Source organism: Pogona vitticeps, chromosome 7 (assembly GCF_051106095.1).
Source record: "Pogona vitticeps strain Pit_001003342236 chromosome 7, PviZW2.1, whole genome shotgun sequence".
NCBI classification, from domain to species: Eukaryota; Metazoa; Chordata; class Lepidosauria; order Squamata; family Agamidae; genus Pogona; species Pogona vitticeps.
In genome coordinates, this window is record NC_135789.1 from 14,779,568 (window position 1) to 14,806,739 (window position 27,172).

The 27,172-nt window shown below is 50.5% G+C and overlaps 3 protein-coding genes across 6 annotated transcripts; 1 reads left to right on the forward strand and 2 right to left on the reverse strand.

Annotated features, from left to right (window-relative positions):
• Positions 1–372: 372 nt before the first annotated feature.
• Positions 373–3,925, reverse strand: PRR22 (proline rich 22). The gene is made up of 3 exons (XM_020780859.3): positions 3,799–3,925; positions 2,393–2,455; positions 373–1,773 (listed from the first exon to the last, which is right to left on the reverse strand). The coding sequence occupies exons 1-3, from the start codon at positions 3,923–3,925 to the stop codon at positions 674–676; spliced, it is 1,290 nt and encodes a 429-aa protein (XP_020636518.3). The 3' UTR covers positions 373–673.
• A 1,640-nt stretch (positions 3,926–5,565) lies between these two features.
• Positions 5,566–14,723, reverse strand: ACER1 (alkaline ceramidase 1). Of its 4 annotated transcripts, none has more exons than XM_078379521.1 (7): positions 12,055–14,723; positions 10,000–10,109; positions 8,896–9,010; positions 8,189–8,327; positions 7,732–7,869; positions 7,319–7,456; positions 5,566–6,591 (listed from the first exon to the last, which is right to left on the reverse strand). In XM_078379521.1, exons 2-7 carry the CDS (start codon positions 10,090–10,092, stop codon positions 6,423–6,425), a joined length of 792 nt encoding a protein of 263 aa, XP_078235647.1. In that variant the 5' UTR covers positions 10,093–10,109; positions 12,055–14,723; the 3' UTR covers positions 5,566–6,422. The 4 variants fall into 4 exon arrangements, with proteins under 4 accessions (XP_078235647.1, XP_078235648.1, XP_078235649.1 ...); XM_078379522.1 differs by lacking the exon at positions 12,055–14,723 and adding an exon at positions 11,657–11,791; XM_078379523.1 differs by lacking the exon at positions 8,896–9,010.
• Positions 14,724–14,898: 175 nt separating this feature from the next.
• LOC110072475 (acidic leucine-rich nuclear phosphoprotein 32 family member D) lies at positions 14,899–25,707 on the forward strand. The gene is made up of 7 exons (XM_020780880.3): positions 14,899–15,098; positions 20,198–20,347; positions 20,562–20,684; positions 21,757–21,952; positions 22,446–22,546; positions 22,763–22,808; positions 23,831–25,707. The coding sequence occupies exons 1-7, from the start codon at positions 15,045–15,047 to the stop codon at positions 23,917–23,919; spliced, it is 759 nt and encodes a 252-aa protein (XP_020636539.3). The 5' UTR covers positions 14,899–15,044; the 3' UTR covers positions 23,920–25,707.
• Positions 25,708–27,172: the final 1,465 nt, after the last annotated feature.

Sequence of the window (27,172 nt, forward strand, 5' to 3'; positions counted from 1 at the left end):
CCCCATCCGCTTCTTTCTCATTCCTTCCTCGGCCTGGATGTGAACACGTTGAACCCTCCAGCTGCAGCCGCAGCGCCCCCTGCCGTCTGTTCTCGATGGCAAGACGTTCTCGGCAAAAAGAGTCAAAGAAGTTCCATTCCTCTAGGAATTGGTTTCCGTAGCTTGTTCTAATGGTGTTTCGGGATAACTGGAAGGTTAAAAACAAACCTATTGAATTGCTCGTCATTTTTTCCCCTTTTCTTTTAGAAACAGCCAACAGTTTGGGCATGGTAAGAGAACGGTATTAAGATTCTGGAAATAGCTAGTAAAATTGGCGTGTCCCCCACCCCACCCCATCCCTCCAACATTGTGACTTTGGTCCCACATGTTGTGTTGCTTTTTGCCAAGCACTGGCTTTGTTACGCCCTTGTTCACACCCGGAAAGTAGATAGGCTGTGGCGTTGTGCATACCGCATCCCTTCCGAGTCGTCGTTAAAACGGGCCTTGTGGTCATTGACTTCATACAGAGGTGTGTGGTTTGGATTTCTAAAAAGCACTCTTTCTTTTTAATAGATAAAATGGCAAGGACTTCGAGATTTAGCAGGGGCCCCCCCAAACGTGATCAAGGGCTAGAACACCAGGTCCGCTTTAAGTCCATTTGGGGGGGGGGGTCAGACGTCCAGTGCAGTGGCTTCTACTCTTGGTGCTCTCCGATGTCCCCCTGTGCGAGTGCCGGTTTTGGTTTGCCAGCCGCCGGCTTGTTTTTCTTGAGTTTCTCCTCGGATCCCGTGCTGGGCTCCAAAGATTTGGGGGCAAAAGGCAGGGAGACTGGCCCGGAGTCCCACTGGGTTTCCTCCCGAAAGGCACTCACGTCGTAGAGGTAATCCAAGCTAGTGACAGTGCTGAGGATTTCGGGCACGCTGTAGTCGAAAGACAAGAGCTCGTTGGGGAGGTTGAGGGAGCGGATGTCGCTGGGCGAATCTTCCCCCGAGAAGCCCCCGTCCTTCGGGCTGTCTTCCCCAGAGGAACGGCTCCGGCCGCCATCGGTCAGGCTGTCCAGTGATACCTCCGTGTCCGAGTTGGCCGGAGAGCAATCAAAGAGTTTCATGGCGACCTCCAGGAGAACTTCGTCGGGGAGCGTGAAGGACTCGCCTGGCTCTCCGTCGGGCTCAGCTTTTTCTAAGTTGAAAGAGCCTTCCCCTTCTGCCGTTACGTCTGCTCCAGGCTCACCGAGAGGGGATGGGTCTTTGGACCGTACCACAGCCATCGCCACATTCCGGATCAAATCCTGGACCGCCTCGCACTCTTTCGACGGCCCTTCCTCTTCTGCTTGGAAGGCCAAATCCTTGCCAAACTCTTGCCGGCCTTCAAGAGGCTCGTAAGCACCGGTGGGCTCTATAGACGGCTCCTTCCGATTGGACTCAGGGGCCACCCCGGGGAGCTTGTGCTCTCTGCTGGATGCCAGGCCCTCGCGGGGGAAACGGACCAGATCCGTAAACCGGGGTCCAGGGTCTGGGGGCCCAACGAAGCCATCCATGCCAGGAGCCGTGGGGGCCTCTGCCTTGAAGAATGGCAGAACAAAAGGGGGATTGCTGCCGATCCCTGGGTAAGCCGGATAGGGCCCGGGTTGGATGGGATTCTTGAGGTATTTCTGGCCATCCAGGAGGTACGGGTTTTGGGGAGTTGGCCCACCAGACAACTTGTACACCGGAGGCTGGAGAAAGTTGGCCGTCGCCCACTCGATGCGGTAGATCCGGGGGTCGAAAAAACAGCCGCATGGAGCCATGTGGAAGCCTAGGAAGAAGCAGAGGGCAAAATCCGTGTTAGAAGGGACACCCTCCAAAATCTACCTGCCCTCTCCCCCTCCCTCCTTTCCTATTCGGGATTAAATGCTCCCTTGTCAGGTGGATGTTCCACATGCGGATAGGAGTCCTGCCAGGGACTGAACCTCACAAACCACCTTGGGGAAACATGCTGGTAGAGATTTTAGGAGATCTCCCCAAATAACCATCCACAGGACCGAGAGGGACCCTGGCGCCTGGCTGGGAAAGCTGCAATTCAGGGCGATCCCTCAAACCAACCTTCCACAAATACCATCATCAAAAAGCAGAGTCCATTTCCCCCTGTTAACCCTGTATTTATATAGAAAGCATAGAATCAATTTATATTGCCTAAAAGATCTACATCAAATTGTATTTGGATAGAAGCCGGCATTGCTGTAGAGTGTCGATTGGTAGATAGAGGGAACTAAATCATACTTTAACTTTGTTTAGTTTATATGGATGAGCGGATTTTCAAAGCATTTCCCTCCAGCCAGGTGTTCCCCTGCACTGGCCCTTCCTGTCCCTTTCAGAAATGCCACCCCACAGCCCCCTTTGTTGTGTTGACAGTCTACGCACATCGTCTGTGTTACCTGCCGGGGGCGTCGCGAAAAGCTCTTTCTCTTGGTTGCCAGGATGGTACAAACTGGGTGTCCCTGGAAGACGAGCACAACAGAATCCATGCTTGCCCCCCTGTTTTCTGCACCGAGAACATGTTGACCCAAGAGGTGTGGCTGTGCCAAAATTCGCGGGCAAAACCAAACCTCTTAGAATCGTGAGACTTTTCCAATTTACTTTGCTGGCTCGTTTTGAATGGCATTTCTTGCAAAACCACCCACCTCCATTTGCAGAATTCTTCGGGGACAAACTGAACAAAAATTTTGCCCAAATTCAGGGTGGGGGGGCTCGAGATCCATTTTGGCACCATGCCCCCTTTGATCTCAAAGGGGGGGGGGTCCTTGCACATCCCCCCTCCTCCCAATCTTTGTGTTTTTGAGATGCGTGCATAAATTGGGCCACATCCCCTGTGGAAATGTCAAACGCCAGTCCCGAAACACCAGGATGTCTTGGGCAAGCAGCGTTTTGCTCCTTTCCAGTCTCGAAAAGTGCAAATGAGATATTTTCAGAGGAGAAAAGAGCCTGGCAATGAACCTCTTTTCCGTCTCTCATTAGGTGCTCTCGTTGTGAGATGCCGTTTCTGTTGCACATGGGGTTTGCAATGATTTTGATCCTCAGCCAAGGTGTTTCTTCCAGGTTTTGTCTCGTGCGCCTTCGTGTCTGGCTCCGTGGGTTGTGTGTGGGCCTTACAGGTGGGTTTTGCAATGCAAAGCCCAATTATTTCTTATATCTTTCCATCTCCACCGCTTCTCACCCCCCCCCCGACCTGCATGCACACGCCATTTGGGCCACGCCAATATTACAGTGTGGATTTAGTACGGGATGAAGAGGGATTTCATTTGGTGTTTCTTTTTTAAGAGCGGACAACAACTTTCTGCTTGGCAAGAGATCAGTTTAGAACAGCGGGCAGCGAATTATTCAGTTTGTGCCAATATGGTGTGGTTGTGTTTGGTTCCGTTTTAATTTCATTGTTGGTCCCCAATCTTCCCGCTTGGGGGAGACGGATCATGATTCTCTCGAAAGGCCTTTAAAAATTGGTTTCTGGTTTTGGATCGCAGAGAGCAGAGGCCATTGAATGCAGAGTCTTGTCTCTGATTAAAGTTTTTGAAAGTTGGCTCCCTTCTCGCAACCCAGGACCCAGCCCTCCAAAAATTCTGGACCCCAACTTGGGCCAGATGTCTTAGTGCTCATGCGATTTAGCGCTGCAGTGCTGCATCAAATTTGGATGTATTTAAGGCAGGGATCTTAACACAGAAAGGAGACGATACCTGTTCAACTGATAAGGGGATGTTTTTAGCGTTGGCTGCGACCACCCCTCTCCAGGGATAACTTTGGGCAATCAAAAACAAAAAGCACAGCTCCCGGCTTAAACCTCTCCTACCTATGGAAGCAAGGTTTTCCGGCAGGACAAATGCCGGGAAAGGTCGGTTCGGCTGGGGGTCCAGTCGGTCTAGAGGCCGGGGGGCGTATGTCTCCGGATGGGGGTAAAAGATTTTGGACTGCTGCATAATCCTGTCGTGACGCCGAGGGTCAGCCTTCCCATGCGGACCACCTCGCAGGGCGGGCGGTGCGTAACCAGGAGTTACGGTTTCTGGGAGATGGTTGCCATAGCCGAAAAAGTTCTGTTTGGATGGTTACCCGGGGGAAAGGGTTCCAGGATGATCCGCTGAAGTTCTGAGCCACTTATAGATTCAAGAGAGCATGGGGGGGGGGGAATGCACACAGAGTGTGCAGGGTTTTTTTTCCAAACAAGACTGGAGACAGATGGAAAGCTGCCCATCTGAGCCTCTCCAATGGGGATTCTGGGATTTGTAGTGCCCCCCAAAAAAGAAGCCAGGTTCCCACTATGACTTCAAATTCAGTGGATGGCTTCAGTCACCCATCATCTTTTCCCAAACTCATAGGGGTGTCATGAAAAGATAGGGAGAGAAGGAATGCCATTTATGCCAACTGGGGAGGCACGGATGCGTGGAAGAATACAACCATTGTGAAATGGGAAACTATTATTTTATCTCTCGCTTGCTGAAAGATGTCTCCCAGCCGGCTCTTCCCGGCGCCAAAAGGGACAGATCTGGACACGAAATGGATAGGTAAAAATGGAAAAGATAGTCTGCTTTTAGGGCGATGTTATCCAACCCCCTGCCTGTCTGAAACGAAGCATACATTTTTTTAATTGCAAAACAGGCAATATAAACCGCAATTGCTGTGCCATTCACAGAGTGGGTGAGCGGTGATTTCCTTTGGGGAAGAAATGTCTTCGTGTTTATTTTGCTCCCACAGTGGGAACAGGGAACCCTGGCCTTCTGTAAAAAGTTAAAACTTTCACAACAGACAAACCACCACCTTGCGAAATCAGGCAGCTCATTAAAAGGCAAATTAACCCACGCTCCTTGGCATTGTGATTGGCACGGGCTTGTTCAGAGGGCCATCTAGGTCAGGTTTCCGGATCCCAGGTTTTCAAATCTGAATTTAAAAGACTTGAGTCTTTTTCAGTATCCAGCTGGCTGGAGGGCTCAGTGGTTAGAGGTCTCTGGCTGCCGAGCCGGAGGTTGGGAGTTTGAGTCCCCCCACAGTGCCTCCTGGGAAGAGAGCCAGCCTGGATGGCCTTGGGCAAGCTGCACAGAGGCAGAAAAAGGGAAAAAGAAACCACATCTCAATAATTTTCTACCTAGGAAACCATGAAAAATTTTGCCAGAAGTCAGAATGAGTTCCAAGAGTTGTGGGGCTTTTGTCCACAGCTCAAACCAAAGGCGCCCAGATTTCCAAGAGTTGTGGGGCTTTTGTCCACAGTCTAAACCAAAGGCGGCCAGATTTCCAAGAGTTGTGGGGCTTTTGTCCACAGTCTAAACCAAAGGCACTCAATTTCCAGAATTGGTCTCCTTGGGCCTTCCTGGGACCCCCCTCTCTTCTAATCGCTGTCCCCTGTCATTTCGTTTTTAAGCCTATTATAAAAAGCCCCCTTATGTCCTGAAGTAACTACAGGGAGCTGTTCTTAGGCTATTGACAGCTGGTCAGATAACTCAGTAGTTTGGTTGGGAGTTCAAATCTTCCGCTGTGCCTCCTGGGAGTAGAGCTAGCCTGGGTGGCCATGGGTAAGCTGCATCGTCCCAGAGATGACCCCCCCCCAAAAAAAAAGAAGAGAAGGGGAAACCACTTCTGAATATATTCTGTAATTGACTTGGTCGCAAATAAAAACAAAAATCCAAAATTGCTCTAGACAACGAATGGGACCCAAAGCAAGCAAACCAAACCCATCAATGTTATTATTTTTGTTAATCTCATGTGGAAGGAACATGGACAGTTAATCCTGTTCCAGTTAGGTAGTAGAATATCCTCTCTTTTTCTTTTTGGCATCCCCCCAGCCTGAAGAAGTGATCTGTGGGGCCTCAAAAGCTGGCCTCACTTGTAGGTTTTAAGCTGTCCCATTAAGGACGCCTCCAACCCAGAATTCTGGCTGCACAGAAATCATCTTAACCTCTCCAGTTGAATTCCCACCGGGATCCATCCTGCCACACTGCCAGGACGAGTCAGGAGCGTTTGCAAAAAAAGCAATCTAACCTTTTGCCCGTTTCTTGAAGCCGTCCGGCCTCATTGGTACCTCCAAAACTCACGGGCGACCCCGGCGGAAGGCAGGGGCGCCCTGATCTTGGTTTCCATTGACAAACTCACTGTGGGAAGAGAAGCGACATTCAGAGGCTTATAACGGGAGTGAAATAAGAAGTCTGGAAAGCAGGAGTCGGGTTTCTGATGGGATTTGGGATTTTTTGTGTTTGTGCCAACACCGTAACAAATAAATAAATTTGCAGGATAGCACAGGAAAAGGCCACAAATGGGGGAGAGAATCCCCCCCCCCAGCGTTCGAGAGCTAGGAATGTCCATCGTTGGCATGGCACATCCCGTGCCAAACGTCACCACCGTGGCCTCCATAAATAGGAAACAGATGGTTCAAATGGAAGGCGGGCAGGGCGCGATGCCAGGAGAACCAGGCATCTGAGGAGTTGGCGCCTAGCACCATTTCTGGGGCTTCAGGACGGCGACGTACGGCAGGGCCAGAAGGCTCGTTTCGCTGGGCCAGTACATCAACCGAGGCTCGGAGGCGGGCGATTCGTAGAGGATGTCGAAGTAGATGATCAGGGTGGCGCAGTAGAGGAGGGTGACGTTGATGAAAACGTGCCTGGGAGGGAAAACCGACAAGGTCACGAGGGTCTCCAGAGAGGTGCCCATGGGACCAGCTCTCTTCCCCCCCCCCAAAAAAAACGAGATCAGTTTTAGGACCGCGACTTCCCCCAAACATTCGGCAATCTTGGGTGTGGATCTCCAATGCGAAAGCACTTTTCCACCCTGACCATTGGGAAAAATAATATTGACCGTTTCAAGGGTGGTGGTGGGGAGAGACCTTATATAAGTCAGAGAGAGAGGTTTCCGTTTATTTTATTCACCCGGAGCGCCACCGCCCTGGAACAAAGTCCCCGTCGCCCCGCCTTAGAGACACAGTACTTTGTGGCTGTGAGACGTTTGACAAACCTGATCCTTCGAACCTAAATCTAAATTCTCTCATCTACACACCCTTTTCCATTTTTAAATGGCAATATTTGTCACTATAGGAGGGTTGTTGTTGTTTTTTTCCTTAATACCTGTGTTGATTCTGATCAATAAGCAAACTCGGGTTTCCAAGCTCTGCGGGAGAAGAAGGATTCCTTCCTCCCATCTCTTTCGACGCTTGGGCCACCAGTGGCTTACTATTTCCAGGAGTTTCTTCCCTCCGGGGAGCTGGTTTTAGAGGCCACGGGTTCAAAAGCAACGTGTGACCCGATGCATTGAGGGACACGGGTTCCTAAAAACTGGGGTCCGCTCCCATATCTGGGGGCGTTCCCCATCCACACCCCGATTTCCGCGCTTACCAGAGGCTGTGAAGGTAGCAGAAGTTGAGTTGCTGGCACCAACTGCACAAAAACTTGTCCGCCAGCCAACAGCCGATGGAGATGACCCACCAAATCACCATCACGGCAGCCAGATGGTGAACCCGAGGGTTTTTACACCTGAGGAAAAGGCCAAGGTTTGGGACGATGAGGGCTTTTTGCTTTTGCACCGGCGATCCAGCCTTGGCCCAGAAATTTCCAGGCCCTTTGCTCACCTGCATAGAGCGCCCGAGTCGCCGTAGGCGAGCCGGCATGGGGCTAATCCTTAGGTGATTTTTTTTTTTTTACAAAGGGCAAAGTCAAGAGAATAGAAATAAAATAAAGAGGGAAAGGCGGGGAGCGCTTGGCCAGGGTCTCTCAGAGAGGTGAGGGTGTTATTTTACAGAGCCCCGTACTGTTTCAGTTCCTGCGTTGTCAGGTAGAGGAGGTGGAAGGCGACACAGTTGAGCGCGTAGGCGTTCAGGGCTGGTTTCACGAAGGACATCAAGGTGCTGAGGAGAGTCACGAGAAGGACGATCCGCACAAACTGGTCCCTGTCGAAGGAGGAGGAAAAAGGGTTGGATAACAAGATACATGAAGAAAAGACAGATATTTGTGCATGAAAGGAGTGGGGAACAAAAGAAAACGTTCTGCCTGGATCGCTCTACGGCTCCCATTTCCCGGTTAAACGGGTGCCGGAGGTTATCCATAAAGCCTCCAAAAACCTGTCTGACCTGTTTAGCTAGATCCGATCCTTGGCCGCCAAATTGACATTTCACTTCCAGGGAAATCATTTCCACCCATTACTGTTCTCCAGAGATCTCCTCCTCGGTTGCATGCTGCCCAGGCCGTGGGTTTCCCCAGTCCCCCTACCTGTTTTTGATGAACCCCGGGAAATATCGGGTGGGGAACCAGAAAGCGTAACACATCGCCATGCCCCATAGGATGGAGAGTTCGTCCAGCAGCTGGCCGGCGTAGCTCAGGGTCATGTGGAAATAGGCCGAGAAGATGCCTGCAAGAGAACAGGGTGGTCGAACAGAATGGGCAACCCAGGGGTCATCTAGCCTCACCCCCCGTTTTTGACGGAGGGGAGCCATCGCCGAAGCATTTCTGCAGAACCATTTCCAAGAGACCCAATTGCACCTCATTCACTCCCTTTCCTGCCTATCTTAAAAGCCCCACAACCTTCAGCCAAGTATTCTCAGACCGCAGGAGATCCCGCAGATCTACCCTCGTATCCGCGGGATCAGGATCCGCAGTTTCACTTTTCCGCAGTCTGAAAAATATTAAAAATATTAGAAGAAGAAGAAAACTAGAAATACTTTTTTCTGCCCCCCCTTTTACCATGCTATGTATTGTGTTTGCTACTATCCGCAGTATTCAGTATTCACAAGAGGGCTTGGAACCAGTCTTTGTGGAATATGGGGGTCCTGCCCTTTCCACATCAAAAAGTAGCCTCCGAGGAATGCAAGCTGAGAAGCCGGGCTTTGAGGACAAAGCCCAAAACTCTGGCAGGGTTGGAAAAGATGATATAATTCAGATTTCCCCCCCACTCCACCCAACCCTCCGTCGTTCCTCACCGATGCAAATCTCCATGATGGCGAGGCCTCGGACTGGAAGGGGACGGAAATCCATGTACGGGGAATTGAGCCACAGTATTAAGGGTGCCAAGATGAAAAAACTGATATTGCTGATCTAAAGGATAAGGCGAGAAAAGGGGGTGAGCTGAAAACCTGGCTTTAAATCGCGACTGATGGGTGTTGTGGATATTATTAATAGTATTTTCAGAATGTGCTTCTCATTGTTGGACCGAGAGGTCACCCTGCAGCGCTTACTCAAGGAGCCCGCTGTGTGGAAAGGCAGCCGCGCTCCCTTCCAAAGGAAGGTGCTTCTAGCCAGCCTGCAGCAGGACTGGAAAACAACTCCCATCATCCCCCTGCTGATATGGTTCACCTCCCCTGCCTTCCAGTATCTGGGGCCCCAAACGCCTCACAAGAGGACCGGCTCTGCCCATGATAGCTGGGGAAACAGACTGGGAGGTCTAATGCGGGCCCCATCCTGCAGAGCTCCAGAGAACACCTGCTGCAGATGGGATCTGTAGTCCAGATCCCCTGCTCGGGGGGGGGGGAGAACTCTGGCTCCAGAAAGGTGTGCTCCTGTGACTTTTCCCCACCTACTCAGAACCCCCAGGAGGCAGATGCAATTTGGAACAGCCGAAGCAGGCTGGTAAAACCGGTTTCACCATGTTTTCTCCATGGGAAGCAGAGCCTGTGGGAATCCTACCGAGAAGCAGGCAGATCACTGGCAAATCCTCGGTGTGTGTGTGTGTGTGTGGGGTCCCCACAAGTTTTTGCATTCTGTTCCCCCCTAGACCCACCCCCAAATCCCCACGCTGAGAGGGCAAACCGAATCCCACCGGCTGCACAACGTGGATAAATCCGAGCCACCCACAACAGAGTCTGGGGGAGTATTTGCTTTAAAACAAAATTATTCCCCCCAACTTGGAGGTGGTGGTGGGTGCTGATCATGTTTGCTGCCCGCTGTTTCAAAAGGAGTGGTCCTGTTCGCCCGCTTGAGCCCTTTCGTTGGCATTGGCACACGAGGGTGGTAGAGTGCTGGGCTGCCGGAGCCCCGTTGGCTGGGTTCTCCACGCTGTGCAGCTACAGCGCTGCACGAAGGTTTACCGTGTTGTAGTATTCGGCGATGTACTCCGAGTGCTCGAAGTTGCCTTCGCACCAGTCCACTGCGGCGCTCTGGTAGGAAAAGATGCTCGGCATGCTGGGGGCAGGGCCTTCTGGAAGAGAGAATTTGGAGAGGGGGGGGAGTCAGCCGGCCAGCCTCTACGGCTTCATCAAATCCTACTGAGAATGAATATGACTGACAAAGAGATTGGTGTGGACTCCCAAGTTTGCCAAATTCCAGGCAGAGAACGGCCCACACCAGGCTCTTAGGCGTGGAATTGCTCCCGCAAAGCGCATCGTGGTAGGGAAATGTGGTTGCTTGCTTATTTGTTATACTCCTGGGAGAGAGATAATCCAAACAGGGAACTCCTTGTGGGTCTGGGGAGGATCTCAGGTCACTGCCCCCCCCACCGACTGTGGGTCCGGCATCTGCCGGAAGACCTTACCTGTTTTGGGAACAGTGTGATTGTGGGTGATTCCACCCCATCGCTTGATTTTATGCACTCGGGTGGCTAAGAATGGGCACCTTTGACACTGGAGAAAGTCCCTCTAGGTTCATGGGAGTGTACTCCTGCGTAAATGCATGCAATTCCAGTCCCCCTTATACCCTCTTGCATTCACAGAGAGTCAAAGAGTTTTTCTCTCGTTTTTAAATGTCTATTTACCATTTCTTTAAATATTATACATCATTGCCCTTGGCTCCAGATCTCTTCAAAAAAAGAGAGATTCTGACAGAAATAACTCTGCTCAGCCACTCTGCTCTTTCTTCCAGCCTCCCCCCCCCCCAAAATTGGAAGCGCCTTGGGGCAGCAATCAGCTGGAGATCTGCTGGTATGGTCAGGATCTTAACAATTGAAATATTGAGGGGAGTGGCAACCGCAGTCCAGAATACCTTGTAAAATGTAAAACAGGAAGATATTAAAACTGGCTTTGCATACATAAATAAAGATATGTATCATTTGTTATTTATATAAGCGATGTGAGATTGAGTTGCTTTCTGTTCTTCAGGCACTCCGGAGTCACCCAAAAAGCTCTCAGGGCCTCTGATCTGCGGGCTCTGTTTTCCATCTCAGCTGCAAAAAAAGCATGTAGCGGGGCATGTGCGGAGTGCCACAGAAGAAAGCCACTGAGCTGGCGAAGAACCCTAAGAAAATAACCAAGCGTTTCGAGGGGGGGCCTTGAAAAGACCCCGGAAACGTGGGTTCCCCAAAAAGCTGGACTCCCAACGGCTTCTCCAGGTGCAGCCCACAAAGGCGTAGACCAACTCAAACCACTTCTGGGTATCACTGGTCACTCGGTTTGCCGTTACCACCACAGCTTCACCTGGCTAGCCCTTTCCAAAGGACGTCCATGGCACACACCCCCATAAAACCCCACATTTTTATGATGGTTGTCGGCCTTTGAGAACTACAGCGATGGAGCTGTGTCCGTTCATTCGCCTTCAGGACAGCACAAGTCTCTTTGCTGGTTGCGATCAACTTTGCCCCTGACAGGAAGGCAGAGCGTAGATCGGTTTGTGTTTGGGCCCCCGCGTTGAAATCAGCCAGTCCGATTTTGGGGAAAAGTCCCTTTCCGAAGCTGTGGGTGAGCCATCTTTTTTTCCTGGGTTCTGTGCACCTCCCGTATACATATATTTCTGTATATAGATGTCTCTCCTTACCTGTTCCACGTTTGATGGTCCTCTGCAGAAGCCTGACAGGAGCAGGAAAAATGTGGCCGTAAACCGGTCCCCCCTGGGCGCCGCTTCTCTGCCTTCTGGCCGCCTCCGATGGGGAGGGAAGAAAACCTTCCAGAGAACAGCCTTCTCCCAGGGTAGGTCAAAGGGGAGATTGTGGGAAGATCCTTGGCTTTCTCAGAAATTAAATGCAATCCACTGGCTATCTTCGCCGGTGCAAAGTGCCCAACCAGAACGTTTAATGGCATCCACGTGAAAAGGCCAACACCAAAGGGAGAGCATGGGTTGCCACTGTTTTGACTCGATGCTCGCACTCAAGATGCCCGGCCCCACCCCAGCCCGTGCGTCGAGAAACACGCCTTAACATACAAGAAACCAGTTACCTTTTTTTATTCATCAGGGTTTGCTCGGGACTCCTCCTCGAAGTGGTTTGCACCTTCCCCGTCTCCGGAGTGGTGGTTTCATCATGCCATCCCGCCCGAATATTTCGTTCTGAAGTTGCCCAAAGGGTGTGAGCGTTGTACTTTGACTCTATGGCTTTATGTTCCTTCTCCTGCTATTGTGTATCTGTGTATTTTCATTATTGTTCCTTGGCGGGGCGCTGGAATCGCACACCACAGGCGAGGTGACCGGGCACAGCTTTTAAATCTCGCCGAACCACTGCCTGTCTCTCCCGGCGTTGGGAAACCGGGCGTCTCAGCTCCCCAAAGATGTGTGTGGAAATCGGCATGCCGGCCCACCGCGTGGGTGACACAAGTCTCCTCTTCACATGGAAGTGAATCTCCGGGAATACCTCCGGCTGGAACCAACCAGTTGCAGGAGAAAATTCCCAGTAGGTTATCAAAGCGAAATTTGGCTCATCCGGGGGGGGGGGCTGTGATAAGATTTTGGAGGAGATGCAGAAGGATGATGGGCAGACTTGCTAGCCACCGGGCAGCCTAGAGATGTGGGATTAAGAAAACCAGAAGGTTCCCATCATCTCGTAAGTGGAACCAAGGTGGGGGAAACCCGGATGAAAGGGCTTTATTCTCGGGACCCACCTGTTCCCGCTTAGGGCATGTCTTCAGTTAAAGAGTTGGTTTTCGTGTAGCCTCAGAAGCAGGCCTAGGGAAATGTGTCGGTCCTCCAGACCCTGTGGACTACGTGGCCCATCAGCCGACACTGAAACTTTTTCTTTTAAAAACCATCCAGACTTTTTAGAAAGCCACTTAAAACAATCCCCCGGCATATAGGTAAGAGTGCCTTCTCTAGGTCAGAAGGCTTGGCTCACAGTTCAAAAGCAGCTGTCCCCACTCAGCTCTCTCGACAATGGGTCTTGTCCCATGAAACTCAAACATCCGGCTGTTTCAGCGGGTGAAAGGGGTCCATCGGCCCTTTTCGACGCATGCCGGCCCTGTGGATGAGAGGCCTCCGAAATGCCCTGTCTTCAACAGCCCTGCTTGTGGGTCTTGCAAACTCAAGGTTGTGGCTTCTTTGACAGGGTCGAGTCATCTCACACTCAGACTTCCTCTTTTCCTACTGTCTTCTACTTTTCCCATTGCTTCTCCCTGTGGAAAAGGGTGGCAGGGTTGAGAGTCCCTTTGCTGTCATCTGAGGCACAGCGCCTATCAACTGGTAATAATAATAACATTTTTTTTTAAAAAAATCAAGAATCGTGAGCCTTTTGATGACTTCTTCTTTTTGAGAAATATATGTAAACATCGGAATGAACTTCTCACCGCAATAAGGCCCAGAGTCGAAAATGATTTAGAAATCATGGAAACTGGTTTTATTTCCTTTTCCTCGGGTGTGGGTTTAGGGGACTGGCTCAGGGTTGATCTGGGGCTGAGCGATCGAGCCAGAGACTTTTTGAGCCCAGACAGGAATTACGAAAGGAAAAAGAAAAAAAACCATCTCCTTCCTTCAGCTTCCGAAATCATCCTTTGGTTGGGAGCTCCCTCTACTGATCATTCCAGACAGAATCGGGGGCAAAAAAGGATTACTGAACTGTGTTTTTTTAAAAAAAATTTCTCCTGAGTGGAATGAATATCACTCTTCATATGGGCAGAAAAAGACCAGGCAGCCCTGGGTGCAAGAGCCGGCAGGAGGAGAGAAAGAAAGCCAAAAAGGAGCGACGAGAGGCATCCACACAGCTGTAAGGCCACAACTCCCGATCCCATTATCCCCAGCCAGGAGAGCTAAAAGGCCTGGAGGGGATGATGGGAGTTGTAATCTGGAGTAATAAAAAGAAAAGCCCAGCGTTTACCAACAGCGTCGCCATGTCAAGCCTTCTCTGCAAACCGCTTTAATCGGTTTACATATTCAGAGCCTGCAGAACTTGGATGTGGGTTGACCGCCCATCAGAACACCTAAGCAGGGATTCAATAAAACAGAAATAAATGGGGGGGGGATATCTGAAGAATTTGGGCAGCGGAGGAGGGTGTTAATCAGATACCAGAGTCAGTTACGTATTTTGAGGGGGCCGTGTTAGCTGTACCTCGGCATATTAACAAAGACAGGGTGTGAATGAATAAGCAAACAGACAAATCAATTTAAAATATTTTTTACTCCGCCTTTCTCCTTAAAAAGAACCATAGGGGCTTACATCAGTAAATGAATAAATTATCTGTCTGTCTATCTGTCCGTCCGTCCATCCATCTGTCTGTCCATCATCTTTTCTATCTCTCCACCCACCATCATTCTATCTGCTCGTCCATTCTATCTATCTATCTATCTATCTATCTATCTATCTATCTATCTATCTATCTATCTACCTACCTACCTACCTACCTACCTACCTACCTACCTACCTACCTACCTACCTACCTACCTACCTACCTATTTTCTTTCTTTCTTTCTTTCTTTCTTTCTTTCTTTCTTTCTTTCTTTCTATCTCGCTCAGTGGTTTTTAAAGCATCTGGCTGCGGAGCCCGAGGTTGGGAGTTCGAATCCCTCCCCCCAGCCTCTCTGGGAAGGGCTGGACTGGATGATCCCTGGGGTCCCATCTCTCTGGCTCGCCTCCCTCCGAAGGCGGTTCCCACGTGGCGGCGCCCTCCTCGCTCGCCAGGGGTCGCTGCCGGGCGTGGGGCGGCGAGGCGGGCGCGGCGGCGGGGCGGGCCGCGTCCGGCAGGGGGCGCCGCGCCCGGCCGCGTTGTATAACCGCCGCCCCAGCGCGCCCCGCCGGCCTCCCGTCGCCGCCGCCGCCTCGCCCCTTTTGTGTTGCCTCGGGTGCGGAGGAAGAGGAGGAGGAGGAGGAGGAAGGCCCTGATCATCCGGAGCTGCGCTCGCGGGGTTCCTTTGGAGGCGAGGCGCACCGGGCAGGCGAGGCTCCGGCGGCGGCGGCGCGCCTTAGCGAACGAGGAGCAGCAGCGGCAGCAGCACTGTTGGCGGCGCCATGGAGATGAAGAAGCGGCTGACGCTGGAACTGCGGAACAAGAAACCCGGCGAGGTAAGCCGGCGGCGGGCAGGAGGGCCGCCTTTCCCCGGCCCGGCGTCCTTCCCCACGTGCGCCCGGGTCCGCGCGTTGGCGAAGCTCCCTGCCCGCCCTGGCGCTCCAAGGCGCACCGAGCTGCCTGCCTGCCTTCCTTCCCCCCTTCTTGGGGGGGAGACGACCTTCGACTTCCCCCCCACCCCGCTTCGTCCCCCCCAAGAGCCCCCTTTCTTCCCCGGGGCTCCCCTTTTTCGCCCTTTCCGCCCCCCGTGCGTTTTTACGCACCAGCTTGGCGAGGCGAGTTCTCGGCGGCGTGGTGGCCTGGAGGGGGGGGGGGCTTTCGCCCTCCCCAGATCCCGCCTCGGGAGGGGGGCCTCTGGGGAGGGGTTTTCCCCTCCCCTGCCTCTTTGGGGGCCCCTCGACCCCCCCACCCCCAGATGGGGGTCTGGAGAAAAGGCGCAGGACTTCGCCTTCGCCTCCCGCGCATCCTCCCCTCCCCTGTTTGGGGACCTCATGGAGGCCTCTCCACGCCCTAGATTTCCCCCCGGGGGCGCTTTGGGGGAGAGCTGGCTTTATTTTCTACGAGGGGGGGAAAGCCAGGTGATTCAAAAGAGGTGGGGTGTCTTTTCAGGCTGCCCCCCCAAGTTGAAGGCCCGCGGCGTCTGCCCACAAACCCGGCGAGGAGGGGGGGACGGGTTTCCTCTCCACTCCCTCTTTCCAAGGAGGACAATATGGCCTATGTAGGTCAGGCTTCTCCCTCCCTCTTCCCCTGCCCCCCAACAAAGAAAGTGGGGCGGAAGGGGGGGGGGCTCTGCGGGAGCGCTCTCTCCGCGCCTTGAGACCACGCGTAACTAAGGCGCACATGGTGCGCTTCTGGCTTTTTTCCTCTCTTTTTTGAACGAGGAGAATGGCGGGGAAATTCCCCCCCTTGATTAAAAAAAAAATCCCCCCGAGGTGTTTCTCTTTCTGCTTTAAGCCCCCAAACTCATTCCCCCGCCCCTGTTCCCACCCCCCCCCCCCAACCAACGCACGTGGAAAGGCAAGGAAAGAGTTATGGAGGGGAGGGGGGGAAGAAAGATGTAAAAGGCCTCTCTGGCCATTTTGCGCCTGAAAGAGGAGAGCGAGTCCGGCAGGAAAGCGCCTCTTCCCCCCCCCTTCCTGATTCCTCCCCCCATTACTCCAGGATCGTGGGTGTGTGTGAAATATTTTTAAAAAACGTAAAGAAATTGACCTTTCATGCTTTTCACGCGGGCCAGGCACCCCTCCCCCCCCCCGTGATAAACTTTGCAAGAACAGAAATGTGGAGCTGTTGTTCCCTTAATGGGGGGGTGAGAAAGAGCCAACGGGGGGGGGCGCTTCTATGTGTGTGGGTGTGTAAAACTGCCTGAAGATCTAAACCCACGTGTTGAGGTTTTAAGGTTTTGTAGGAGATTTTAAAAAACGAGGCTGGGCTCCTTTGGGCTGGCCCAGTCTTCTTTTCCCCAAATCAGGATAGTCCTGGGGGGGGCCTTCCACTCTTCCTTTAGGATTCACTCTGATTATGATTATTTTAAAGGGTTCATTTCCAAGCTGGTCTGAACACCAGGGGGGCAGCGTGGCTTGGGTAGAACAGAAGTTTTTGGGGGGAAGAGGGAGGGGGACCCACCACCACTTGGCAGGGCCATGTGGCAAAGACGCCCCCCCCCCGATTTTTCCCTGGGAGTGTGTGTGCTTGGAGATCCAAACTTTGCCCTTAGAAATGTGAACACCCCCCCCCCCGTTTCAAAATGTCCAAAGGTGGGGAAATGATTCCGCCGAGCCGCAAACAAATTTCCCCACTCCAAAAATAAAAATTAAACAGCCCAGGAGAAGGTTGTGATTTTTAATTTATGGTGGGTCGCCCGCTTGGGTGGGTGCCTCGGAAATGGGGGACACATCTCAGGGTGCCTGAAGCCCATCCCGGGGCCTTGCATTTCCCCCCTTTTAAACCCCCCTCCCCCCCAAAAATCTTCCCTCTAATAGTGCTGTTTGATAAAGTGGAGAGGTTGGTGCTTTGGGGAGGGAGCGATCTCCTGGTTTTATCTCTTTGGAAGAGCCATGTGGGAGAGAGGCAGGGATCCGGTCAGCCATGTTTATGTACAGGGGTTGTTTGTTTTAATTGGAGAGGGGAGCCTTTCTGATTAATGTTTTGCCCCCCCTTTTTTGGGCATGTGCTTGTGTTTGTGTGTGTGTGACTGCTCTCCAGCGAAACCCCCAAGTTTGCTGCTGTCCACGTGTTCCTTGGTGGAGACGGCTGTGTTCTCTCTCTCTCTCTCTCTGGTTCTCTGCTGCCATGTTTTGGTGCATGGGGGAGCCTGGACAAGACGGGCGCAGAATCCCGAGCTATCCGAGCAGATGGGGATGTGGGGGGCCAGGAGACTGGAGGGGTGGCGGGAGGAGGCCCCGACTCCAAACAGGAGTCTGGTGTGACCCCTGAAAGAGTCTCACCCGCCAAGCGTCACCACCAACACCACCGCCTCCGGCCACTTTGGGAAGCCATCATGGCGTCTCCTGGCTGGCAAAGGATTCTGGGACGTGTAGTCCCCGGAGAAAGGCTTTTGCATTTACAGTAGAAAAAAATACATCTCTGTCTTGTTGTGTGGATCTTGAACTTTTCTCTCTTCCACCCTTGCCCATCTGACCTAGGAAGGATGCCTGACGCATGGGGAATGGGGGGGGGGGGGAGAGACCAAGTCAAAATTAAAAAGGGAGGCTCTGGAAGCTAAATTCGACCTGCGAAAATGGGGGATTTGAAGGAATGTTTTCTGGAAGCCGAGGTGGGGGTACCGCACCGCAGGGGTGGGCGGCAAGTTTGTGGGCTGGGGCCAGCTCGTTGGGGAACACACACACACACACACACACACACACACACACACACACACACACACACACACACACACACACACACACACACACACACACACACACACACACACACACACACACACACACACACACACACACACACACAGTGTAACCCTCCCACTCCCCAAAAATCTAGCGCATATGCGCTGCTGAGAAAGTGAGATTTTTTGGTGGGAGGGAGGGTTGTTACAGTATTAAATCCCAATTGTAAAACTCATGGCCTTTTTGGCTCCGGCTGGACTCTGAGCCCCATCAGCCCTGGCTTGCTTGAGGATGATGGGAGTTGTGATCCCAAGAGTTACTCCAAGAGCCGCCTCCTCTTTTTAATTCCTTCTTAGTTGGCCTTCCCTCCTCCAAAATAAATCGATCAGACCCTCCAAAACCTTTTCCATAATAGATACAGAATGTATTTACAGAATGCCAGATTTATAGAAAGCAGGGTGTGTGTGTGTGTCTGTGTGTGTGTGTGTGTGTGTGTGTGTGTTTTGCTGGGGGAAGCAACAACATTTCAAGAGAAAAGTCATGATATCTTTTTAGATTTTTATTTTTAAATGACTGCTCTAAAGGCTGTTAGTTTTATTCTACTTTTTAAAAAAAATTCATGGGAAGCAAGAATGGTCGAACTTATTTATTTATTTATTTACTTATTTATTTATTTATTTATATCCCGCCTATCTGGTCAAATGACCACTCTAGGTGGCTTAGAAGCCTTGTACAGTACTCTGTGCCTGTGTGAAAGGGCTGTTTCCTTGTTTTATTTGATTTATGTCTATAGTATACTGCGTTGCACAAACACCGCAATCTACACGTCCTATGAATGAATGAATAAATAAATAAATAAATGAAATGAAATGAAATGAAATGAAATGAAATGAAATGAAATAAAAAGACAGGCCTGCTAGACAGAACTCAGGCAGATGCCTTTAATGCATGCTACAATGCTCAACACATTTACTCGACCGTAAAACCTGTGGAGGCAACGTGGTGGTGGCCGCCTAGCATGGAAATATTTTTCCATGGGTTTTCTCCCTCTCAGCTTGCTCGAATCAGGACGGAGAGGAAAACAGATTCCAAATGTAAATTTATTTGCTCTTTCTTTACGGCCACATTTGCCTGGAAGAACTTGGACTTTGCAAACGTTGGCTTTCCAAAAGCCGTTTTGGGGCAGGTTTCCAAACCGGGTTTAAAATACTGAAATGGTTACTAAAGCAGGAAACCCAAATTCTAAGCTGGCTTTTACATTTGAAACACCTGCTTTATTCGACCATGGAACTGGGGAGAATAAATAGTACTACATTTATTTACAGTGTTTAGGCTTGCTTTGTGGTAGGACGTTTCAGCTGGCCTGCGTCAGGATTCAACCCTCCTTCCTGCTCACCCTGATGTCTCCAAGTGGCGCAGCTGGTTCGGCCACATTTTTAGTCCCCACGAGGCTGGATTAGGCCACGCTCTGTGGCGCTCACCTGATCCCTGTGAGGGTTGGATGCTCTTTTTGGGAGCAAAGATAAGGTGGTTTGGGGTTTCAGTGAGTTGTAGGCCAGAAATCCGCCAAAACATCCCTTTTCTGATCTTTAAAAATGGCCCTGGATTATTTGCTATATTATCCAAGCCACTTTCCAACAGGAAAGAAAGCCCCCAGGGTTGAGTTTGCAAGAGCCAAGTTGGACAGCTTAAAAACAGGACCTTATGAAAAACGCTCATTCACAGGGTTGCCGTGAATTGGAGGCGACGAGATGGCTGGGGCAGTGCAGACATGAAACAAGGGATAGTGCTGGAAGATGAGACCCTCAGGGGTAAAGGGCATTTTGGAGATTGCTCCTTTATTGAGTTGCCATAAGTAGGAGGTGACTTGACAGCACATAACAATGACAGCTAAATCGAATAAGTTTCAAAACTGGGCCATCGGATGTCTTGAGATGTGGGGATCTGAAATCTAAAATCGGTGTTAACCCTTGGGTGGGTGGGTTTGACATAGGATTCACCGTTTTGAAGAAAAAAATCTTTTAAAAACTGGTTGCAAATAAGAAAGGGGATAGAACCAGCGGAGAGAGGAAAATTACAGTCCAGGAGCTCCCTGGAGACATGTCCAGGCTCCACATTTGGGGGACAGACCGGCCTCTGGGTTTTTTTGGGGGGTTTTCTGGACTTGGTCTCCCTGAAATGTCTTCTCAGTGCCTTTTGCCTCCGGGCGAAAGGGCTTTCCAGACCTGACTCCTTTCTTGCCCCTTTTCTAGGTTAAGGAGCTGGTTCTGGATAATTGCCGCTCGGACGATGGAAAAGTGGTGGGTCTCTCGTCGGACTTCGAAAACCTTGAATTCCTCAGCATGATCAACGTCAACCTCCTCTCCATCTCGAACCTTCCGAAACTCACCAAACTTCGGAAGGTGAGCGGCTTTTGACTGCAGGCCAACCTTGTCCGGGGGTTGTAAGATTTTCTTCGGAGGTGGATGACGGTGTTTTGGAACCCTCTGAAGCGCCACCGAGATTTGGATTTTCTCTTTTCCTCCTTTTGTCTGCCTGTCTCGGGCTGGGGAAGAGAGGGAGGAAAACCTCACCATCTAAACTGGGGTTTCTGTCCCCCCCCTTCTTCTTCTGCAGCTGGAGCTGAGTGACAATCGTATCTCGGGCGGGTTGGAGGTCCTGGCGGAGAAAACCTCAAACCTGACACACTTGAACCTCAGCGGGAACAAAATCAAAGATATCAACACACTGGAACCTCTGGTGAGGAGCTGGGGCTGTGGGGTTTTTTTTGTCCAGAGCCGAGAGGGGACAGGATTTGGATTTCTCAAAAAGGAGAACCAGATGACGAAAAATATTTCAGGCTTTCTGCCTTAATGTGTTCTAAGCGCTGGCGTGACGCGATTTGGCCCACAGACGTAAAAATGGAAGGATCGTTGCTCCAGCAGAGGCTTTGGGTTAAAAGCTTGCAAGCTTCCGCATCCCACAGAGTTCTTTGCCCCTGGCCTGCCAGAATCTTTTTGCTATCTTGCCAGATTAAGAGCTCTGTGGAGGTCAGAAGCGTGCGTGTTTTATGGACTTCTGGCTCATTGTTGTAAAGGGTTGGCCCTTGGGGTTTTTTTTGTTCATGCAGATCCAAACAGCTGCTTTCTCTTTTTTGGGGGGCGGGTTTAAATTTTAAACGAGAGATAACGAGGGAAAAAGACAAGACCAGTTTGTTCCAATCTCCTTCCTGTAAGCTAGGCTGCTTTTATAGGTATGAGAAGGGATATCTGAAATGTGATAATCTGGAGCTAAATCCACCTGAGTTGCAGCCTATTGACTGCATCGGAATCTCATGATTTATAGTGGTGCCTCGCTAGACAGTTACCCCGCATAACAGTTTTTTCGCTAGACATTGACTTTTTGCGATCGCTATAGTAATTCGCAAAACAGTGATTCCTATGGGGGAATTTCGCTCGACAATGTTTGGTCCCTGCTTTGCAAACCGATTTTCACTAGACGACGATTTTGACAGCTCCTTCTGCACTCGAAAAACAGGTGTTTTCCGGACCTAAGCTTCGCAAGACAGCGATTTAAACAGCTGATTGCCAGTTCGCAAAGCAGCTTTCCTATGGATGATCTTCGCTAGACAACGACGATTCTTCCCCATTGAAACGCATTAAACAGGTTTCAATACATTCCAATGGGGAAATGCTTTTCGCTAGACAATGATTTTGTTAAACAGTGATTTCAGTGGAATGGATTATCATCGTCTAGCGAGGCACCACTGTATTTAATTTTTTTTAATATGGGGCGGGAAGCGAGTTTTAATTCTCTGGCGGTGCCTCCCCAGAAAAAACTCCCCCACTTACGGAGCCTGGATCTGTTCAACTGCGAGGTGACAACGCTGATTAACTACCGCGAGAGCATCTTCGCGCTCCTCCCACAGCTGACGTACCTGGACGGCTTCGACACCAATGATAAGGAGGCCCCGGATTCGGATCCCGAAGGGGACGGGATGGAAGACGAATATGATGAAAACGGAGAAGGTAGGCCCGTGTGCCTTGGCGTTCTGGAGGGTTTGTGGTTGCCCTTACGTCGATGGAAGATCCCTGTGCAGTGAGGTTCGCCGTAGGTTTCTCCCCAGATCTCTGCCCCGTGCCGCATGCAAAAGCAGATTGGATGCATGTGGTTTCCCGTTGCATCTCTGGACCTGAGAAACGAAGTCTGGCGCTCGCTCGAGTTTTGCTCGATTCCTATGGGAAGGGTCAGTGCTCAGGGCAAGACCCTTTGCGGTGCAGATCCCACGAGGACCGGAAACTTGACTTTTAAAAAAAGGAACCCATAGAAGCATTTCCTCATTCTGCCTTGGCGTGTATGGAGGAAGTCCTTTCCCCCTTGCGGGTTGGGAAGGAATCATAAGAGGAGCCCTGGGACCCAGGCCGTTGGCTGTTCTGGGCTGACGGAGATGCGTTTACAGATAGGATTTTTCTCTCTGCCTCTCCCCAATGCCAAATCCCCTTTTTGACTTTCGCGGTTTAGAAGGAGAGGAAGACGAGGATGAAGAAGAGGAGGAACTGGACGAGGAGGAGGATGAAGATGAACTGGACGGCGAGGAAGAGGAAGACGGGGTTGACGATGAGGTGAGACCAGGCCGAGGGGGAGGAATCTATCTATGGATGGCAACAGAATTTTGTGAAATTCTTTTTGCCAGTTTAATCATCCACATTAAAAACCAAGCTGTGACAAGGGGGGGAAAAACCTTAACTCTGACCCTCAGCCCTTGAAGGTGGGAGGCAAAAGGCGGTTGAGGAAAGAATCCATTGTTTGGATGTTAAGTCGGGGTGTTGTTTTTTCAGGATGATGAAGACGAGGACGAGGGAGAAGATGAAGACGACGAGGAAGGTGGGTGCATTCCCATGAGCGATGGTGATGATGGTGCTCATAATTCTGTTTTTCCTGAGTTTACATTTTTGAAAGGTGGGGGGCTTACCCCAGAAGGGTGGATCCTTTTAGCGGAGGGTTTCTGATGTCACGGCCCACCTGGTGCTGTGTTTTTTTCTAATCCTCCCAGTGCGCCTTTTGCTCCTGCAGGGGGCGATAGTGCTGTCCCGCCTGCAAGGGCCATTTTCCGGGTTTTGCATGTATAAACACACAACTCTTGGGAAGTTTTTCGGGACGTTGAATGCCTGTCCCTATATTTCCCCAGACAATTTCTGTCAGGAATTCTAGTGCTAGCGCAGGCGACCTTCGCGATGGCTTAAAACGTTCGCCTGGAAGGCACTTCTGAGTCGCCTAGGGCGACTACTACCCCGCACTTTCTCTCTCTCTCTCCCAAAGAGAGACAAGATGGGTCGTTTGTTCAGACAAGACGGGTTTCCTCTCTCTGAGCCTTTTTTGGGACGCTTATTTTAATTACAGTTTTCGTTGTATGGGTGTACAGTGGTGCTTCGCATAGCGATCACTCCATTTAGCGATGAAATCGCTTTGCGACACATTTTTTTTCATCGCAGAAGCGATCACTTTGCAATGTTCCCTATGGGGGAATTTCCCTTTGCGATGCTCGGTTCCCTGCTTCGGGAACCGAGCATCGCAAAGTGACAATTTTAAAACAGCTGATTGACGGTTTCAAAATGGTCGCCAGGTAAACAAAATGGCCTCCCGCTATATTTAGGGACAGATTCCTCGCTTAAGAGGCAGCGAAAATGGCCGCACTATGAAGGATCTTCGCTGAACAGTGAGTTTTAAGCCCATTGCGTTTCTATTGGCTTTTTTATATCGCATAGCGACGTTTTTGTTCTGCAGTGATTTTTGCGGAATAAATTAACATTGCAATGCGAGGCACCGCTGTATATACTTACTATGATGATCAATGTATTTATTGCATATTTGATTAGTACAATTCCATTTGCCCTGTTCCACCCCAGACCTTCAGCAAGGCGAGAAGAGGAAACGGGATCTGGAAGACGAGGGAGAGGATGACCCCGACGAAGAAGAGGATGAGGAGGATGATTGACAGGTCTTGCCGCCCCCACCCGCCTGTCCTCCGTTTGATGGACTGATTTCTCTAACATCCGAGGTTCCCCCTCCTGATCCCTCCCGTGAGACTCTAAAAAAGAAATCCCCATGACTGTTCCGCCCCAGCTTGCCCTGAACAAATCCATCCGATGATTCCCCCCCCCCCCGGTTTCCGCCACATGCTAAACCTCCCCCCCACAGTATATTTTTTTAAGATGTAGAATACCGTAGGTGTTTCAGGAGATACTGTCTTGTGTGTGGCTTTCTCTTTCTCTCTCCCCCCCTCGCCGCCTTTTTCTCCCTTTCCACAAAATGCTCACGTGTTTCATCTTCCCCCCACTCCCCAAAAATGTTTGGGACAATTTTTTTTAAATTCGGTGACCAAAGGTTTTTAGAAAAATGTGCTTGCATGTCAGCTTCGCTCTTTTCTCTGTCCACCCCATTTCCGGTGTTGATACTTCTTTTTCTGGTGGGTTTGCCCCCCACCCGAGAAGGGAAAATCTGTGTCTTATTTCTTCGGGCAAAAAGAAAAATATCTCTCCCCCCCCCCCCCGGCTACTCTTGGCCATGGAAAAGGGGGGTGCCTTTAAAAGCGCCTCTCAGTCTGGGGTTTGTGGAGCCACACTTGGGGATCTGGGGGAGGAAAGACCGATTCTGGGAAACGTGGTCAGTTCTGTGGCAACCCAGTTGTAGACCTCCAGCCCACGGGGTGGCTCGTTGTGTGGCATCCGTTCTTTCTTCCAACTGGCCGAACGATTGTCATTTATGGCCGTTGTTTGGGTCGTTTTGTTCTCTTAAAAAAAAGTTTTGCCTTTTGAATTGCTGCAGATAATCGACTGATTTGTGGCTGTCTCACTGGCTTTGACCACGCGCAGCCATGTTTCCCACCAAACCTGTGTGAAACTCCTCTTTTTGTGCCTCCACGTTTTTGGGGTGGCTTTAGGAAGGGGAGGAAAGGCGGTCCTTTATAGGCCACGCGGCGTAGCACCCGGTGTGTTGTTTTGGGGGCCCTCCCCGTTTGATGTAGGTTTTGGGAGGGCAGATGGTCTCAAAAGATGCCTGAAGATAAAATGGGGTTCCTCAAAGCTGATTTATCGGGTTTGGGAAACCGGTGGGTGGGGTGGTTGTGGCCCCTAGGAGTAAACCTGTACACCCCGCAACTTATGATGGGTTATGTAGTTGACCCCTTTGGGGGATGATGGCTGTTGTAGGTCACTCGGCCCAGATTTAGAAGGTAATAATTATTTCATTCTTCAGCTAAGGAAGCACAGCGGCTGTTCCAAAAATACTGCCCCTCATGAAAATGAGAACTTCAAAGGGACTCCCAAAAAATCCCAGGATTCCCCCCCCCCCAATTTTTTTAAAGACTAGTTTCTACCATCTTTAGGTCTGTCTTAGAGATCCACTTGGTCCCTGTTTCAAAATATGAATATATCCAGAACCCCCCAAATGGAAAACTTCCCGTAATAATTTAAAAATATTTCCACCTGCCTTTCCTTCCCCTTCTGTGACGATGCCTGGGACGGATCGTGTGGGTTTTTGGTTTTTTTTTTTTTTTTGGTGTGTGTTTAGCCCGAATTTTCAAAACAAAAATAGAAGGGTGTGGATTTGGTCATGACTTCATCCCATTTAAAAGGATCCCCTTGGTTTTTTTTTATTATTATTATTTTTACTTTGGTTTTCGGGGGGGGAGGGAGACGGGTCCTTCTTTTATATATAAATCTCCTTTTTTTTGGTTTTGTTTTGTTTTGTTAAGAAATTGGAATAAAAAGCTTTTAATAAACAAGGTCCGTTTTGATCCTGGGAATCCAAAATTCCAGCAACCAGTTCGTGATGTTGGGTTTATCAGCAGGACCGGGGGGGGGGTGGGGGGTGTTCCTGTTTTTCTTCTTAAAGAAACTTGTGGAAGCCGAAACTTGCCGGAGGTTGAACCGGAACCAAATCCACCTGCCCGCCAACTCCGGAAAGCCTTTTGTGGCTCTGTCCTCGTATTTTTTTATTTTCACCGTGATGACCTTACAAGGTAGGCCATCCGGAAAAAGGGATTTTGGAGATTCTGGTTCCGGCGCTCTGTAACGTCTGTGTGTGCGTGTGTGCGTGCCACACATGTTCTTTCCCGCTTTTACAAAACCAAGAGGTTTTACCAAAAAAGGATTTTACAAAACACTTTTTTGGGGGGAAAGGAGCTCCTGGTTGCCAACTTTTTAAAAGGGGAGGGGGGCCTGGTGGATGGTATGAGGTGTGCTTTGTAGGTTGGCCACAAGAGGGCGGTGTTGATCCCCATTTTAAGGAAAAGCGGATTAATTTCTTTTTCCTCTGATGAAAGAGAGCGTTAATCTTCGTGGAAACTGGGCTATTGGGTCTGCCTGTAATTTTACACCTCCAGCAGGAGGAATGCTGATCTAGAAAAACTGGAAGGAGCGGAAAGATAAGCTTGCTGGCCAAGAAAAAGATCTGAAATTCTGTGTACTTCATCATTTTCCTATTTGTGGCATTTAATGAGTGGTTCTTGCCCAGTGCAATTTTCAGCTCAGAGCCATGAGGACTAGGATCTTGTGTTATTTCCAAGCCTAGCACAGAGACAGTTTTAAAAAAAACAAGAATTTCTGCGTCGCTTCATATGTTTTCCTCTGGTGGCAAATGCCTTGGGGTGTGTTGGGAACCCTTTGGGTGGTTTTATACTACAACACCCATGCCCCCCCCCCAGCTGGCCCATTCGAGGGCCGAGGATGATGGCGAGGGGCTTGAAAACAGCTTGGAGGGTGTGGACAGCGGTAAACGTGTCTTTGTGGGTTTGGGGCTCCCATCGTCCCTTGCCGTTAGTTGAAGGCTGATGGGATGTGTAGTCCCAACACACACACACACACACACACACACACACACACACACAGAGAGAGAGAGAGAGAGAGAGATAACCACAATTGCTTTGAAAAATAACACGTAATGAGCTAGCTCTGCCTTTTCCAAGCATGAGAAATATCACCCCGCTCCCGTTGGGGGTGGGAACTCCACACAGAATTACTGAAATGTGGCACGTTCAAAAAGCACAAGGCTGCCTCTCATTTAAGAGTGTTAATTTTTCATGGTGCTTTTAAGCACCAAATTACAGCCTTCGTTAGAAGGCTGCTAATTATTTATTTAAAGGTGCCGATGCAAGCTGGCTGGCTGGCAGCGGAAGTCAAGTGTGGCCGGGTAGACAACCCTCTTCGAAGCGGATTATCTCGGGGGTGGGAGAAATTGGGGGGGGGGGG

Coding starts and splice junctions, on each gene's coding strand:
- ACER1 (XM_078379520.1), bottom strand. CDS start 11,919: ATGCCATTAAACGTTCTGGTTGGGCACTTTGCACCGGCGAAGATAGCC. Junction 10,110..11,656: donor GACCATCAAACGTGGAACAG/GTAAGGAGAGAC, acceptor TCTCTCTTCCAG/AAGGCCCTGCCCCCAGCATG. Junction 7,457..7,731: donor ACAACGCAGGAACTGAAACA/GTACGGGGCTCT, acceptor CCTTTTCCTCAG/GTGTAAAAACCCTCGGGTTC.
- LOC110072475 (XM_020780880.3), top strand. CDS start 15,045: ATGGAGATGAAGAAGCGGCTGACGCTGGAACTGCGGAACAAGAAACCC. Junction 22,547..22,762: donor AAGACGGGGTTGACGATGAG/GTGAGACCAGGC, acceptor TTGTTTTTTCAG/GATGATGAAGACGAGGACGA. Junction 22,809..23,830: donor AGATGAAGACGACGAGGAAG/GTGGGTGCATTC, acceptor GTTCCACCCCAG/ACCTTCAGCAAGGCGAGAAG.
- PRR22 (XM_020780859.3), bottom strand. CDS start 3,925: ATGCAGCAGTCCAAAATCTTTTACCCCCATCCGGAGACATACGCCCCC. Junction 2,456..3,798: donor GGAAAACCTTGCTTCCATAG/GTAGGAGAGGTT, acceptor CTCGTCTTCCAG/GGACACCCAGTTTGTACCAT. Junction 1,774..2,392: donor TTTCGCGACGCCCCCGGCAG/GTAACACAGACG, acceptor GCTTCTTCCTAG/GCTTCCACATGGCTCCATGC.